Source organism: Anolis carolinensis, chromosome 3 (genome assembly GCF_035594765.1).
Source record: "Anolis carolinensis isolate JA03-04 chromosome 3, rAnoCar3.1.pri, whole genome shotgun sequence".
Taxonomy (NCBI): Eukaryota; Metazoa; Chordata; class Lepidosauria; order Squamata; family Dactyloidae; genus Anolis; species Anolis carolinensis.
Genome location: NC_085843.1, coordinates 87,324,106 through 87,341,652, shown reverse-complemented (window position 1 = coordinate 87,341,652; position 17,547 = coordinate 87,324,106). Strand labels below are relative to the sequence as shown.

The window sequence follows — 17,547 nt, the reverse complement described above, 5'->3', positions numbered from 1 at the left end:
GACCTTGGTTTTGGCTCTCAGTCTGCTGAGGTTAAATAGCTTGCCATCTGTCCGTTAGATGATTTCCACTCCGGTGGGAAGCTTCCCATCAACAAGGTGATCATAGCGATGAAGATGGAAAATAAGGTAGGGGCAATAACACATCCCTGCTTGACACCTGATTCCACCTTAAATGGGTCACTTTGGGAGCCGTTGCTGTCCAAGACTGTTGCCATCATGTCATCATGGAGGAGCCGCAGGATGTTCACAAATTTGTCAGGGCACCCGATTTTTTGGAGGATGGTCCAGAGAGCGCTGCGATTCACTGTGTCGAATGCCTTTGCAAGGTCAATGAATGCCATGTACAGAGGTTGATTTTGTTCCCTGCATTTTTCTTGGAGCTGTCGTGCAGAGAAGATCATGTCCACTGTTCCTCTGGAGGGGCAGAAGCCATTCTGGGATTCTGGGAGGGTGTCTTCTGAGACAGGGAGAAGGCGGTTTGCAAGGATTCTTGCAAGGATTTTCCCGGCGGAGGTTAGAAGGGAGATACCACGATAGTTCCCGCAGTCTGTTCTGTCCCCTTTCTTGAAAAGGGTGATGATGGTGGCATCCTTGAAGTCAGCTGGGATTTTCTCGGTCAGGCCCCTACCCTCCTCTCCTTCCGAAAGAGCTTAAAAACCTGGCTGTTCCAAAAGGCCTTCGATGTTTAGTTGTTGCTGGATTGATCTATCTGTCCATTCCATAATAGTCCCATTGTTGTTGTCTTGCCATTTTATACCGCACTTTATTGTCCATTCAACTTGAGATTTCCTTTTCTCATTTCGTAACACTCTGCATTTCACCTGGGATCTACGAATTAGTCTCCTGTTTTTAACACTGTATCCTGCTTGTTGATTTTAATGATTGTTTTTATTGATGTTGATGTTTTTTACTGGGATAATTGTTTTATTGCTTTGTTACTGTTATTTGTTTGTTTTATCGGGCCTGGCCCCATGTAAGCCGCCCCGAGTCCCTTCGGGGAGATGGGGCGGGGTATAAAAATAAAGTTGTTATTATTATTATTATTATTATTATTATTATTATTATTATTATTATTATTATTAGTTTGGTATCCAATGCTTTCTTCGCAGGCTGTGATGATGGAGGTCTTCAGTTTGTTCCAATGTTCCTCAACATTTTCGGGGTGTTCTGTGGGTAGATGATCTTTGAGTGTTGTTTGGAGAAGGGCTCGTTTGGAGGGCTCCTGAAGGGCTTGGGTGTTCATTTTGCGCCTTGTTTTTCTTCCTTGGAGTCTGCATTTGGGGACGATCTTGATAGCCATCGTGGATCAGATTAACCTGTGGTCCGTCCAGCAGTCATCAGTACCTGTCGTTGCTCTTGTGAGAAGCACATCGCGGCGGTCTCTGGCACGTGCGATAACATAGTCCAAGAGGTGCCAATGCTTTGACCGAGGGTGCTTCCATGATGTCTTGAGCTTGTTTTTCTGGCGGAAGAGCGTGTTGGTGATGACAAGGTTGTGCTCTCCGCATTTGGTGAGAAGCAAGATGCCATTCGAGTTGCTGTTTCCGACCCCGTCTTTTCCTATGATCCCTGGCCACAGGTCGGAGTCCCTTCCGACTCTTGCATTAAAGTCCCCCAGGAGGATGATTTTGTCCTCCTTAGGTATCTCCGATAGGATGGTGTCCAGCTGACAGTAAAAATTTTCCTTGATGTCTTCGTCAGCATCTAGAGTTGGTGCATAGGCGCATATGATGGTTGCCTGTTGGTTTTTGGCAAGGTTAATTCAGAGGGTTGAAAGTCATTCGTTGATGCCAGTGGGTGCTTCAGGCAGGTGCTTCACCAGGTCGTTTCTGATCGCAAAGCCAACTCCGTGTATTCTTCGCTCTTCTTCAGGCAGTCCCTTCCAGAAGAAGGTATAGCCTCCCTTTTCTTCCTTCAGCTGTCCCTCTCTTGCTCTCCGGGTCTCCTGAAGGGCTGCTATGTCGATCTTAAAGCGTCCCAGCTCCCTTGCAATGATAGCAGTCCTGCGTTCGGGGCGTTCATTGTCAGTGTTATCCAACAGTGTCCGTACGTTCCATGTTCCAAAGTTCATTTTTCTTTTTTGGCCACAGAGTGGTGACCCCTCTGGACGCGGCAGTCCAGTCAGGGTAGGAGAGGCAGACTATGTTTAGGGCACCTTTTCTAGCCCCTTCCCCATGTGGGGTGAGCAGAGCGGATCCTAAAAAGGGCTGCTCAGTCATGGATACAGCTGCCGGACTACTCAACTGCCTCGGTCCTTGAGGTAGAACGACTGAGTCCATATCCACCGCCCATGTGCCAGTCTGTGACTAGGGGCTTCCGAATTTCACAGTCCTGCCCCCGTTGCCACTCGCTGATCGCCATGGGACTTTTGTAGGTTTGTTTTTATTTTTTTTGGAAGACGCCTGTGCGTGATTTTTTTTAATGTGTGGAGATCGGTGCACAGCCGGTCAACACACAGTCTTCACAGAGTGAGGTTCCAGCAGTGGTGTGGTTAACACAATGAAAGTGGTTTCTCAGTCTGTTGCAGCCTTCTTCTGCCTTCACAGCCGTTGTAACATGTACCATGTTATCCTCCGCCTGCTCCGCCATTAAGGTCTTTAGGTCTTCGGATTGTGCTTGGTCTGGAACCTCCCCTGCGGCCACTCCTGGGAGTGCATCACTCCAGTGGTTGTGCCCACAGGTTAATCAGAACACGCAAGCCCCCTCACCACGGCAAGGTGACAATCCATCAAGGGGGTCTCCCTCTCTGGCAGTAGATAGTAGACAAAGATCTCTGTTTCTCTTCTGGAGTTATAAATCAGTCCTCCTCCAGGCTTCAGAGTCTCCCTTGTCTGACTTTTATTGCCCAATTAAGTAGATGGCTTTCACTTTGTTGTTGTTTTTTTGCCTTTAATTGGGCTATAAATTTAAGGTTCTGGGGAGAGGGTTTGTGGAGCGTTTATTCTCACCAACGCATGCGCAGCAAGTCAATACTGCAGGAGTCTTGAACTGAGTGGCAAAGTCAGAAGCAGGATACTTAGAATCATCCTTGGGTCTCTCTGAACTATCTATAGACTCCTGGAAACCATTTTACTGTCAGACAGACATACTGAAGGAAATTAGATCCAAAGAAGATTAAGCCTTGTATCAGGGGTCTTGTCCACAGCAGGCAGGACTTGCTATAAGGAAGAACCTCAAGCCTGGATTAGCAATTTTTACACATTAGCAGAATAAAAGCTTTACAATGGACATAAGACCTCTCTGGGTAAAGAGTACACAAGTGAACATCCCATTTGATAATATTTTCACCTGAGGAGGCACATTTCTTGAAGGAACCAGATGAAGCAATAGCAGACCATGCAACCCAAGCATTAAAGACAAGCCAAAACTTATGGAAATTGTCCAAATAAATCCAAAACAGTTTGGAACAGGCCAAATTGTCATCTGAGGGAAGACATGCAAAATACAATCCAGAGAGTAAGAAACCAGAATTGTCTGTGATATTTTCTATAAAACTCTTGCCAATGAGCTCATATTTGTTTAGATCCAATAGTAGACTCGATGAAATTAGTGGAACATAAGACAGTCATGCTTGACTTTGAAGTAACTGGGGGCGGTGACGGCTGACAGGGAGCTCTGGCGTGGACTAGTCCATGAGGTCACAAATAGTTGGAAACGACTGAGTGATTGAACAACAAACAAGACAGTCATGACTTTGCTGAGAAAATAACAAGACAAACATCTTCTTCCCCATCATAGTGGCCAAGATAACAAAATGTTCTCAGTGCTTGTTCTTCAACCAAAAAACTACCTTTTGGGCAGAAGCCAAGATTCAAGTATATATTGCAGTGGGTTTTATTTTTGTCAGCTTCAGGGAAATTTTAAAGGAGACGTCTACAATTGCTAAAGTTTGAAAGCTAAATGCTATAGAAAAATTAGCTAAATCTAAAAAAAACAGAAGGTCTTAACTCAGTAACAATTTCATCAATTACGATGCATCAGCAAACAAAAGGAATTGAGATTTTGAACAAGAATCAGGTTGGTCACCTGGACCAGGAGATGATAGGCTACTACTACATTACAGCTCTAGAAGGTTCACAGTAATGAACTGAACTCACACAGTAAACCAGCCCATTTGTGTGAGCCACAGAGTCCACAAAGAAGAAAATTTGTGGACACTTAGTAAAGCTTCCTCCTGGCTTAAAAGTCAATCCCAGCTTACTTTTGTCTCCCCAGAAATTACAGAGTTGCCCCAACATCCTAAAAGACCCCAATTTATCCAAATTATCCTGCAGTTAATCATGCTAAGTTATAGGCAGTTCTGCCAGACTTCAATCAGCCTGTCTTCTGACATAATAGAGGCACTCCATTAAAGGAAAGAGGTTCCCTAGCTAAAATTATTTCAGTTGCCCATTCAGTTTAGCAGCTTGCATACAGCAATTAGGAATATGTAGAGAGCTAATGTGAAAACATTAGCCAAGTCACTGGGTGCTTCCAAACAGCGACAAAATCTGCATTTTAAAGTGGGTTTAAAAATCCCAGGACCTGAAAGCAGGTCCACACACAGACCTGTCAAGTCAAAAGACAGGTGCATGAAAGTGAATGATAAAGACATATATGAACTTATTAAACTGAGTGCTGAGCACATGAGAAACAAAAAAGGCAAGCAGTTGTGAATCACTTTTTCCAGTCTAAACTACAATGTTAGTTCATTTCTATGTTTAGCACATATCACGATTTCATCTTATGTCAAATCCAGAAAGCGCAAGCAAATAAAGCAAAGACATATTTATCTTACCTTATATATCTGAAGTAGAACATCTGTCCATGCTCGCTTGCTCACAGCCTCAAATACAGAATCATCCAAAACATACACATAATTGTCATCAGGATCATTCTTCTCAGCCTTAGATCAAGTGGAAAAAAATAAGATTTTAATTTTATTTCCACAATAATTTGCATTGTAGTAAATCTCTAATTACTAATGTAGTAATACTGAATGCCAAATAGGTTGATACATAAAATCCCATAAACAAGCTTTTATACAGGAATATGTATATACAAGTTCAATATCCCTCATCTGAAATGCTTAGGACCAGAAATCTTGTGGATTTTGGAATGTATTTGCATGCATATGATGAGAGATCTTGGAGATAGGACCCAGGTCTAAACATGAAATTAAGTTATGTTTCATATACAGTACACACATAACCGGATAGTTTAAAAATATTTTTGTGATTGAATAAAAGTTTGTGTACACTGAACCATCAAAAAGAAAGGTTTCAACTGTTTCAACCACCATGTGTACAGTTTTGGATTTTTGAGTATTCTGGATTTCTGCATTACAAATAAAGGATGCTCAACCTATGTTACTGCTACAATTATATCCATAAATGCTTCAAAAATTAATCTTGGCAACAGATGTCATTTTGCATTTTCCCCTGAGAGTACTACGCATTTGACTTTGTATCTTCTTATGTAACTCCATAGCTTTTTCTTGTAAAGTAGTAAAGCAGAAGTGTGGACATGATAGGAGACGTTTAGACATCTTTACATTCACTTAATGTACCTAAAGGCAAGTGACATTAATAAGGATCTGCTGCCAAAGATGAACTTTCCATCCCACCTTAGATATAGTTCTGAATCCCCACATAATTTTTTTAAGTAGATAAATTACCTTCACCGTAAACTGTAAGGTTGTCCATTTCTTATAATCCTCAAAGTCTAGAAGAAACTCTGGCAAAATTTGAGAAAGAGATGCTCCTTGCCCTCTGAAATTAAAAATAAAGAAAAATATTTTAAAGTCCTGGCATGTTCTTTCTCTTTCCTGCGATGCTGTATTCATTATCAATGTTTTCATAATTCTGCATTTTAAATAATCTTCAAATGAAATGCTGTAACAGTGGCACTCCAAAATTTACCCAAATTCACTATTATAAATATGAAACCTAGACTAGTTTATATTCACAATCCTCACTTACTGGATAGCAGCTCAAAAATACTATTGTTAACTATGATTTAGAAAGTCCTGTAATGCTCAGGAGCAGGATTTCAGAAGGTCCATATCCCCCTATATATCTGCATGGGACCACAGATCTTTCCTTTCTCTCAATCTCAGCCCCCTGGAAACATAAGAGATGACCTCTTTGCTGACTGATCTGATTTCCAGAACACTCTTCCTAAACAGGCTGGCGTGGCCTTTTCTTGCTGTCCTTCTATCAGGGGGCAAAGACTGATTGTTTTCCAACAGTTCTCCAATATCACAGGGTAATATATCTTTCATTTGTTCATAAAGACTCTATAATATTTTCTTTGTACCAAAATATGCATGATAATTTTCCATGTTGTCTACATATTTAGATTTTAATCATCATTTTCACTCCAGACTGAATTTATTAAGAAAAAAAAGCGTGTTCAAATTTACCCAAAAGCAAGTGACAATATGTTCTATACCCTAGTTCAAGCCAAGTGTACACTGGATTACAGTCATAAATAGACAACACTTTTTCAGTGTCTAGGACAGGTTTTCTGGTCTTTAGTTTTTGATGGTGTGTTAACAAACTGAGACTAATCGAATTTATTGCAGAAAATGGGTCATAATCTGTTTTTAGAACTACTCATTTCCTTACCATCTGTCCCAAAAACTCAGTTGCTACTATTCATTAAACTAAGCTCTTCACAAATTTAAAAAATTGCAACCGCTTTTAATACAGCTCACTAGCTGTCTATAGTGAGAAATGTAATTCATTCTGTGCACATACTTTCTTTATTTAACAAAGCAGATACAGTATTCCTCCAAAAAGAATTGATTCTTATTCCTCTGTCTTATCCAGTCAGCAGTCACAGAATTAAACATCCTTATCAGCACTTCTAGCCAGGGTCATTTTGCAATCTAGTTCATGGCCAGTGGAATTTATATTTGAGTAAAACTCAAGGTAATGAGTCAATTTTATTAACTATATTGGGCTATTTCTACATAAAACAAACTTTAATGTGAATCGTAGTGGTCTAGGTTTAATGCTAAACGTTTATATAGATCTTAGCATATTGTGTTCGTGGCAAAAGCCTCTCATCCATAGTTGTTTTTTTAGTACCAGAGCAGCAGGACACAAATCTTACACACCTGTAGAAAGCAGTCTATTCAAGGACAAAAATAATGCTGCATTTTTCACCAGTATTCAAGAAAAAATGCAATAATACTCTAATCTGCCTGCAGTATTATTATGTTACATATTTCAAAAAAACAGTGCTGATCTGAAAGTTCTACAGATTTTAAGTACAATTACCATAGCTAAAAATTAGATCGTATACTCTATGAATGCATATTGAAACGTTGTGATATTTTACTGAGTAACATGTCAAATATGTAGCTTGAGTATTTCCTCTTCTCAGGGTCAATGCTCCAGCTGCTCCATGGCTAGTCTCAGAAATACAATTTGTGACTGCAGCTAAGTTTCAACACCTATGTTTTATTGTAGCCTTGCTATTTATTTATTTATTTTATTTATTTACCCTATTTATATCCCGCTTTTCTCTACTCCGAATGGGACTCAAGTTGGCTTACATATGGCAATAATTCAATGCCTTAAAACACATGTAAAACATAGCTTATAATGTAAGCAAATAAAAAATTAATACATACTGACATTTAAAAACATTCAAATAAAATCACGCCATACAAAAATCATAGTCTACAGCTGTTCCATGGTCATTGATATCATTTATATCATCGTGATATCATCACAAAGACCTTATTTTATTACCCTCGTCATGCATTATAGCAACCTTCCAGTCTCCCTTTCCATTAACAACTCTAGGAGTTGGCATTGCAGACTTCTAAATCAAGCAAATCATCTTCTTTCCCCTCAAAGTCTCCCTGTTTCCCTTCCTTCTTCTCTAGAGTTTCCCATTAAGCTGTAGTAGGGGATGGGTCCTCTTCTAGAAGACAGGGGAGCCCCTGACTCCTGTAGCCTTAATGAGGAGGGGTGAGACTCCTTCAACATGAGGCCTCTGCAATCTTACTGATATATCCCTTTTCTTTTAACACTCTTTCCTTTCCTCTCTGCTACAGAGACTTACACTCACCTGAGCAAGAAACTTTTTCTCCACTCCTTGGAGCTTTCCAAAAAGCTGCTTTTGAATTAATGAACTAGGTAGAATGCAGGCCAGATTAGTGCTGTAGGAAAAATATTATCAAATACTAAAGGAAACATCTATGCAAAACATTGTATTTTTTAAGCACTTACTTGAGAAATGTGATCATGGTAGCATGTTGCCAGCGAAGCTGCACCACTCGCTGAATAGGATCAAATGGCAAGGACTGACTTGCACTAATTCCAGGCAGCAACTGCCCACTAAGATTATGTAGCATGTCATAAATGGTCTTGATGTCTTTACCAAGATTTTGTTTAAGTTTTTCATCTGATGATGTCATTTGAATTTTACAGACATCACTAGGTAGGGAACAAAAATAATTTTGTTTCACTATTTTAAAAAAAGCTCAAGTTTAATGCATTAATGCCATTACTCTCCAACTGGAGATCTAAGATATAGAGATTCCTAGAAATGTATTCTGTCTAGTAAGCCCTAGGTCCTCCAGCATGACTCTGTGGTCAACATCTGGCAGTAGCACTGGCAGATGGAAGACGATGAGATTCCTGGAGAGAGCATTTCAATCAAATCCATGAATAGTGAAATCCACAAATGTGGATGACTAACTGTACTCTATTACAGAAGGAGTGGAAATCATATGAACTGCACCTTCCAGCAGTGCTAATCAGCACTGCTAATAGTGAGAAATACGAAAGTATTACAGTGCCATAGCATGATTCTCCTTCTAGCATTATTGTGACTCTGGTGTTATTAAGAGTACACAGCAGTGCTTCTCAACCTGAGGGTCCCCAGATGTTTTGGCCTTCAACTCCCAGAAATCCTAACAGCTGGTAAACTGGCTGGGATATCTGGGAGTTGTAGGCCAAAACACCTGGGAATACACAGGTTGAGAACCACTGGTATACAGTAAGTTTGTGGAACTCTGGTTCATTGCATGAACATTAATGATATACCATCATATGTATTTTTCTCTTCACTGAACCATTAACAGTTTGATAGATGTAAAAATTGATAATAACAACAATAATAATAGCATAAACCCATGCAGGAAAAATACAATTAAAGCATAGAATCATAGAATAGTAGAGTTGGAAGAGACCACATGGGCCATCCAGTCCAGCCCCCTGCTAAGAAGCAGGAAATCGCATTCAAAGCACCCCCGACAGATGGCCATCCAGCCTCTGCTTAAAAGCCTCCAAAGAAGGAGCCTCCACCACGGCCCTGGGGAGAGAGTTCCACTGTCGAACAGCTCTCACAGTGAGGAAGTTCTTCCTGATGTTCAGGTGGAATCTCCTTTCCTGTAGTTTGAAGCCATTGTTCCGTGTCCTACTCTGCAGGGCAGCAGAAAACAAGCTTGCTCCCTCCTCCCTATGACTTCCCTATGACCCCAACAGATGGTCATCCAGCCTTTGTAATAATAATAATAATCATCATCATCATCATCATCATCATCTGAAACTCAAAAGCGTGGCTACCAAAAAAAGGATGCATCAACTGTGGAAACAAGAGTACCCTGACTCACAGATAATAGAACCCCGAATGGTTGACCAACGAAGATTCATAATAAGAAACAAAATTCAGAAAATCTGCAAAGCAAATTACCATCAGACCACAGCACAGACAGCAGCAGAGACTCCAGCAACACTTGGAATGGTGGAACAGATTGAACCAGTAGAAAGTGTGGAGCTTTTGCAAGAATTTGAAGAAACAGCACTTGAAACACCTGTTGAACCACCAGGAACCTTGACAGCAAGACAACAAGAGCTCAAGGATAAGATCATGGCTCATGCTGCAGCAAATGCAATAAGAAAGTGGCTTCCAACTCTAAAAACAGTGCCCAAGAGACACCTGGCGCCTCTCATGAAAGATGTGAATACAGTACTCTCCACTGTCAAATAACATCAATTGAACAAACAAACCAGTATGCCTACAGTGCAGCAGTGATAGTAACAGAAGAGCTTGGGCTCCTACAACCAATGCAGCCCCAAAGAAAGTCAACTGGAAAACCAAAGTGGAAGGTCAGGCTAGAGTTGAAAATCAGAAAATTTGGATCAGATGCAAATAACCTGAAAAATATGAAAGAAAAGAAACTGAAGAATGACAAAATCAAGCAATACCTGATTAGAAAGTACTGGCTGAACACCAGAAAAATTGAAGAAGATTTGGAAATTGTGAAGGAACAAATTACAGCAACAGCCAGAAAAATTGAAAGATATGAAGCCAGAATCATCCAGTACAGACAAAATCAACTGTTTCAATCAGACCAAAGACGGTTCTACCAGAGTCTGAACCAAACAACAGACACAGTAACCATAAAGCCAGAGAAAACTACAACAGCGAAGTTCTGGAAAGAGCTTTGGGAAAATAATAAGAACTACAACAAAAACACTGGGTGGATAAAGGAGTTTGAAGGAAAATTCTCATGGAACAAAAAGGAACAGATGGAAATAACAACTGAAACGATCAACAAACGAGTGCAAAAAGTCAAGAACTGGACATCGCCTGGTAGTGATCAACTTCATGGATTTTGACTCAAATATCTGATTAGTTTACATGGAAAAATGGCCCAACAATTCAATAAGATGCTGCAGAAAGGAAGTATCAGTGATTGGCTAACAACTGGAAGGACATACCTGATACAAAAGGATCCAGCAAAAGGAGCAGCACCAGGAAACTACAGGCCAATAACGTGTCTGCCCACTATGTTTAAACTACTGATTGGCATCATAGCTGACAGAATTCAAGACTATCTTGAAGAAAAAAACATCTTGCCAGATGAACAGAAAGGCAACAAACGAAAAGCAGGGGCACAAAATACCAGTTATTGATTGACAAAATGATTCTGGAGAAAGGAAAAAGACAAAAAGCTAATCTTCACATGACGTGGATTGACTACAAAAAGGCCTTTGACTCACTCCCACACAGCTGGATCATCAAGTGACTGGACGTCATTGGGATCAGTAAAAACTTAGGCACCTTTATTGAAAACATGATGGAGCACTGGAAAGCTGAACTGTTTGTTGGAAATGAAAGCTATGGACTTGTCAACATCAGAAGAGGAATTTTCCAGAGAGATTCATTGTCCCCTCTGCTTTTCATTATTGTCATGATCCCTCTGTCAACAATCCTACAAAAAACGAATCTCGGCTATCAAACATCTAAGAAATCTCACAAAATTGTGCATGTGCATCTGATGTACAAGGATGACCTGAAGCTGTATGGGAAAACGGAAACTGAAATCCAGTCTCTGACTAACACTGTCCGAATTTTTAGCACTGATATCAGCATGGAGTTTGGTTTGGACAAATGTTTGACAGTGGCATTGAAAAAGGGAAAAATAATTGAAAGTGAGGGCATAAATATGTCTAATGGCCAAACAATAAAGTGTCACCAGCCAGAGGCCTATAAATATCTGGGCATATTACAGCTGGACAACATCAAGCATGAACATATGAAGACTGTGGTCAGTAAAGAATATACACAAAGGGTCAGAAAAATTCTCAAAAGCAAGCTCAATGGAGGCAACACCATCAACGCCATAAACACCTGGGCCATACCTGTCATGAGATATACTGCTGGCATTATAAACTGGACAGAGGCAGAACTGGAGAATTTGGACAGAAAAACAAGAAAACTCATGACCATTCATCATTCATTGCACCCTCGCAGTGATGTTGACCGGCTATATCTGCCTAGAAGCTCAGGTGGCAGAGGACTCTTACAGGTAAAACAAGCAGTCAAAGAAGAAGAACATGCCCTGGCAGAATATGTAAAGCAAAGTGAAGAACCTGCTTTGATTGAAGTCAAAAATCAGAAACACCTCAAAGCACAGCAGACAAAAAACCAGTACAAGAAAGCCACACTACAAACTAGAGCTGATAGCTGGCATAACAAAACACTGCATGGGAAGTTCCTTGACAAAATTGAAGGAAAAGCTGATAAGGAGAAGACCTGGCCATGGCTCACGAATGGGACACTGAAGAAGGAGACAGAAGGCCTGATCCTTGCAGCCCAGGAGTAAGCCATTAGAGCAAATGCAATTAAGGCCAAGATCGAAAAATCAGCTGATGACCCAAAATGCAGACTGTGCAAGGAAACCAAGGAAACCACTGATCATATCCTCAGCTGCTGTAAGAAAATTGCACAGATAGACTACAAACAGAGGCACAACTATGTGGCCCAAATGATTCATTGGAACTTATGCCTTAAGTACCACCTGCCAGCAGTAAAGAACTGGTGGGATCCCAATCCTGCAAAAGTATTGGAAAATGAGCACGCAAAGATACTGTGGGACTTCCGAATCCAGACTGACAAAGTTCTGGAACACAACACACCAGACATCACAGTTGTGGAAAAGAAAAAGGTTTGGATCATTGATGTCGCCATCCCAGGTGACAGTCGCATTGACGAAAAACAACAGGAAAAACTCAGCCGCTATCAGGACCTCAAGATTGAACTTCAAAGATTCTAGCAGAAACCAGTGCAGGTGGTCCCGGTGGTGATCGGCACATTGGGTGCCGTGCCAAAAGATCTCAGCCGGCATTTGGAAACAATAGACATTGACAAAATTACGATCTGCCAACCTCAAAAGGCCACCCTACTGGGTTTCTGTGCGCATCATCTGAAAATACATCACACAGTCCTAGACACTTGGGAAGTGTTCGGCTTGTGATTTTGTGATACAAAATCCAGAATATCTATCTTGTTTGCTGTGTCATACAATAATAATAACAATAGAAGCAACTCCATTCTGCCATCCAGGAAAGGCACAATCAAAGCATCACCAATCCACCCCCCAGCAGATGGCTGAGGGGAAATCACTTTGGGGCCAAGGGGGCTTTGAGGAAATGGCTTTTGGCACCAACTCTTCTGAATTTATAGACACATGATAACTAGGACATCTGTCCTAGATCAAAGCAAGGCATGTATAACACTGTGCCTCCTTTCTGCTGTTCATCATGCTGCTTTAGGCAGCCATTCTTCACTGCGTTTAAAATGTCAGATTCGTCCTGTGATCAATTGTCATGTCAGGATTACATTAAAATCCACTGTAAAGAAGTAAAAATGTCATCAAGTAAGCAATAATAATAATAATAATAATAATAATAATAATAATAATAATTTTATTTTTATACCCCGCCCCATCTCCCCGAAGGGACTCGGGGCGGCTTACATGGGGCCTGGCCCGATAAAACAAACAAATAACAGTAACAAAGCAATAAAACAATTATCCCAGTAAAAAATATCAACATCAATAAAAACAATCATTAAAATCAACAAGCAGGATACAGTATTAAAAACAGGAGACTAAGTCTTAGATCCCAGGCAAAGTGCAGAGTGTTACGAAATGGGGAAAGGAAATTTCACAGTTGAATGGACAATAAAGTGCGGTATAAAATGACAAGACAACAACAATGGGACAAGACAACAACAATTTAACCAAATTAACAAGATTACCATCTTAGAGAATGTGGAATGGAAATGGGATTTGGTCCTTTAGACCAACCAAAAAGAGTAAACCAGTTCTGGACTGCAGTAATCACTTTCTGGAAAAAGGCATGCTCCTCAGTGCCTTCTACAGGAAAAAGCGATTGTTCAAATGTGTTCCCAATCCGTCTATTTGGGCCAACACCATTTCTCGACTTTAATCTTTCATGTGCAAGCATCTTTTCCAATTCTGCACAAAAACAGTTGTATTTAGTGATAGTTATGCCATTTTTTTTCAAACAAACAAGAGAATATTACTGTTCTTTTATTTTAACATTTGTTGGAAAGGAAACCGAGTATTTTCAGCAGATAATGATTAGTGAGAACTAATCAGACATTTTTTCAAACCTCTGTCCTGGAGAAATCATTAGCTATGATATAAAACCAAACAATATTAATCACTTCATCCTGGATCCTCATTGATTATACTAGATGGTAATGATTGTATTATCATTTCAAGACTGCAACCTTGCAATCACTGATGTGATGCATCACAAAACTGATTCCATGAAACCTCTTTACTGCACATGTCTGGAAAACAAAATGTATAATGCTACAAAATGGATCATGAAATATCTGTATCTCATCAGTTGGTATTAAGTATTACCTTCTCATAAATGTTTTACTTTAAATGCATTCATTGTTATCCTTTCTTCCCATATAGAAGGTTCACGATGGCACATATATGAATATTCTGACACACAAGATCCCTGTATATTGTTGAATCAGATTAAGTGTCAACCCAGTTCAGTATTCTTTTCCCCAAGATGGACAGCCAAATGCATGCAGACACCTCTCCAGGAGAGATGTGGGCTACAAGCCATTCCCTTACCCCTTCAAACTGTTATTAGCACACCCACCTCTGGAATGAAATATTCTAGTTATTTATCATGACTGACAGTCAGTGGAAAACCTATCTTCCATAAATCTCTCTATTCTTAAAAGATGTTCTAGACCAGTGCTTGATGTCAATAAAGAGCGAAATGGCAAGGCAGATGTTCTACTGATCCATAGGTGTTCAGAATCATCAATCAGTTCTAAATACTACTTCTGGATTAATTAGAATGATATAAAGGCTTGCATTACATCATTTAATTCAATGTGCTAGTTGCCTCTCAGATTCTAAATGTCGAGACTATATTGGTACTAGTTCTACGTATAGTTTATCATAGTTTTTGTTTTGTATTATCACTTCATTTCTGTGGCTATGTGATAAACAATATTTACTGCATAGATTTTATGTTGCTTTGGACATTAAGTTTGGGAGGCAATAAAATATTTAAATACCATAACACTTCTTTCTCAATGCTTGTTAACAGTCTCACTGAACTCCACATGTACGAGTAATACAGAATTTCCCCTTGTAAATGTTTTCCTGATCTTATATACATTGAATATTTATAACCTTGGTGTTTTTCAGTAATGTACAGATGTTAGACAAAAGGTGGGCACTTTCAGAAATCTGAGAATTGCCTCTACCAACACCACTTATCTTGGGTATAGCATACCTGCCCAACCCTGTGTTAGACTAACTTGCCTGTAATTTACTAGGTCCTCTGTCTCATTTTCCAATATGCCAAGTAAGTTGTAGTGTCAAATTCCATATTTTTCTCACCAGAAAGCAATTACACAATAGAATTATTTGAGAACTCTCAAGTATATGCAATCTTAAGGTAATTACTTAGTAATTTTTAATTAGTAAATTAGCCTCAGAAATTATGCCTTCTTGCATTTATGTTAGGTCTAGGAGCTACATATCAAGCATCCTATTTACTTGAATCTACAATGTATATACCAGCATATAGTATGTACCAGAGAGATATCACCTATTTTGGTTCAAATGCAGGTCTTTTTTAAAGGAAGGGAGGTGGGGGAGAGAATGGCTATTTCTTTGTTAATTTTAATATTTTATTAAATTAAAATTAAAATGAAACCTTTGATACTGTATATCAAGGTGTGATATTTTTTATTTACAGTAGAGTCTCACTTATCCAAGCCTCTGGATAATCCAAGCCATTTTTGTAGTCAATGTTTTCAATATATCATGATATTTTGGTGCTAAATTTGCAAATACAGTAATTACAACATAACATTACTGCGTATTGAACTACTTTTTCTGTCAAATTTGTTGTATAACATGAATTTTTGGTGCTTAATTTGTAAAATAACCTAATTTGATGTTTAATAGGATTTTCCTTAATCCCTCCTTATTATCCAAGATATTCGCTTATCCAAGCTTCTGCCGGCCCGTTTAGCTTGGATAAGTGAGACTCTACTGTATTTTAATCACTGAGAACAGGAACTGATGTAAGCTTTAATATGTGCTTTTAAGGAATGTATTTCAGTATAATGATGTATTTAAACTATATTGTCCCCTCTCTCGTGCCATAAAGAGAGGCAGGTAATACATTCTTATTATATTATTACTATTATTGTTATCATCATCATCATCATCATCATCATCATCATCATCTCCATTAATTTTGTTTGCTGTATAAATATGGTCACTTATAATACCTGCTAAACAAGTGTACCTATTTTGCAAAGAAACATCTAGAAATATAGACAACACAACAAAGTATATAGTACCTTCAGAGAACCACTAACAGTTGTCATACCTGCAACAGAATTTTCATTGGCAGAATTAGTAATTGCATCAAAAGTACTGGAAGAAGTTTGTGAACATGTTCCTGGAATATAGCATGGATGCTGCACGGCTTCTCCGGTGCTATAAATTATCTCAGTAGAATCTATAATTTGAAAAATAATAATTAACAGCAGACATTATGAAAATGTCTCTTTGCTATCTACAGTTAAAAAAACCTCCTACTAACTGCATGCTCCCTAGTAAGTGAATAATTAATTATTCACGAACAAATAAATCATTCACACTAGCATAACCTACATAGCTAGTGCTACAGGAAAATTACACAAAACGAATGTAGTGATAGTAGAGTGAAAATCTCTTTAGTACAATTCCACCAATTATAAACCTTTGTGGAACTGATTCTAGAGTCATATTGTACAACTGGCTCTGCACCTAAAACTATATTAGTTGCTACCTTGCACTAATTCTGAAAATGCCCCACTTTTAGTACAATGGACCTAAAAAGTGCAATAATGTAAACAGACTGGTATTAAATACCAATTTTGAAGTGTTCGACTGTAAAGAAAACAGTTAAATGCAGCATATAAACAATTAATCCTTATCTTTAAAGTATATGGAAACAGATTTCAGTGAGTCACATATGTAATATATGGCAAATATTTGAAAGTATAAGTCATGGGTTATCCTATGCAGAGAAACTACTATTATTAGGAACTTATGGATAAAAAATTATTATATGCTTACTACTTTTCAGGATAATGTTTTGTTCAGTGAGATGGCATGCCAGGTATGGATACACAGTAAGAAGGCAATTCTCTGCTGTCACAGTCACCTTCAGTGGATATCTAAAAATACAGTAACTTTCACTGAGATAACAAGTCTGTATTTGCTAACCAATAAGAATATTTTTAATCTTCCAACTAATACTAAGGCCATGAATCTTACACCACACACATGTGCCTATTTATTTATTGTACATCCTATTTTAATTCCAATATGAGAACTAAAGCAGTTCAAAATGTGGGTTGAAACAAAATAAAGATAAAACAATATAGAATAAAAGTTTTAAAAATGTAGCCTCACACAATAAAGAATTCTTCAATCTAGGCGCAGCACTGAGAAGGCCCTTTCCATGATCTCAACAACTATACCTACGAGTGGTTTTATGGTTCTGGGCATAGTTTGATTGCAAGGTCCAGTACTTCTCACCATCGGTTATGATAACTACGACTATTGTATTTCCAATCCAACAACTTCTAGGTACCTGATTCTCAACCATGTTTTCAGGCCATGAGTTAGTCAAAACATCTCTAGATGGCATTTACAACATAACTGCTGACAGCTTTAATATTCTGCTGCTT

The 17,547-nt window shown here is 39.0% G+C and overlaps 1 protein-coding gene across 8 annotated transcripts in view; it reads right to left on the bottom strand.

The window, feature by feature from the left end:
* The window catches only part of cfap47 (cilia and flagella associated protein 47), a 411,656-nt gene that overhangs the window by 279,501 nt on the left and 114,608 nt on the right, over nucleotides 1–17,547 (bottom strand). For all 8 annotated transcript variants that reach the window (XM_003218926.3, XM_062977173.1, XM_062977171.1 and 5 more), the window contains exons 27-32: nucleotides 16,931–17,031; nucleotides 16,197–16,328; nucleotides 13,549–13,768; nucleotides 8,226–8,432; nucleotides 5,657–5,750; nucleotides 4,778–4,885 (exon numbers count right to left, since the gene is read on the bottom strand). In XM_003218926.3, coding sequence (XP_003218974.3) covers nucleotides 4,778–4,885; nucleotides 5,657–5,750; nucleotides 8,226–8,432; nucleotides 13,549–13,768; nucleotides 16,197–16,328; nucleotides 16,931–17,031 — 862 coding nt within the window. The remainder of the gene's footprint in view (nucleotides 1–4,777; nucleotides 4,886–5,656; nucleotides 5,751–8,225; nucleotides 8,433–13,548; nucleotides 13,769–16,196; nucleotides 16,329–16,930; nucleotides 17,032–17,547) is intronic.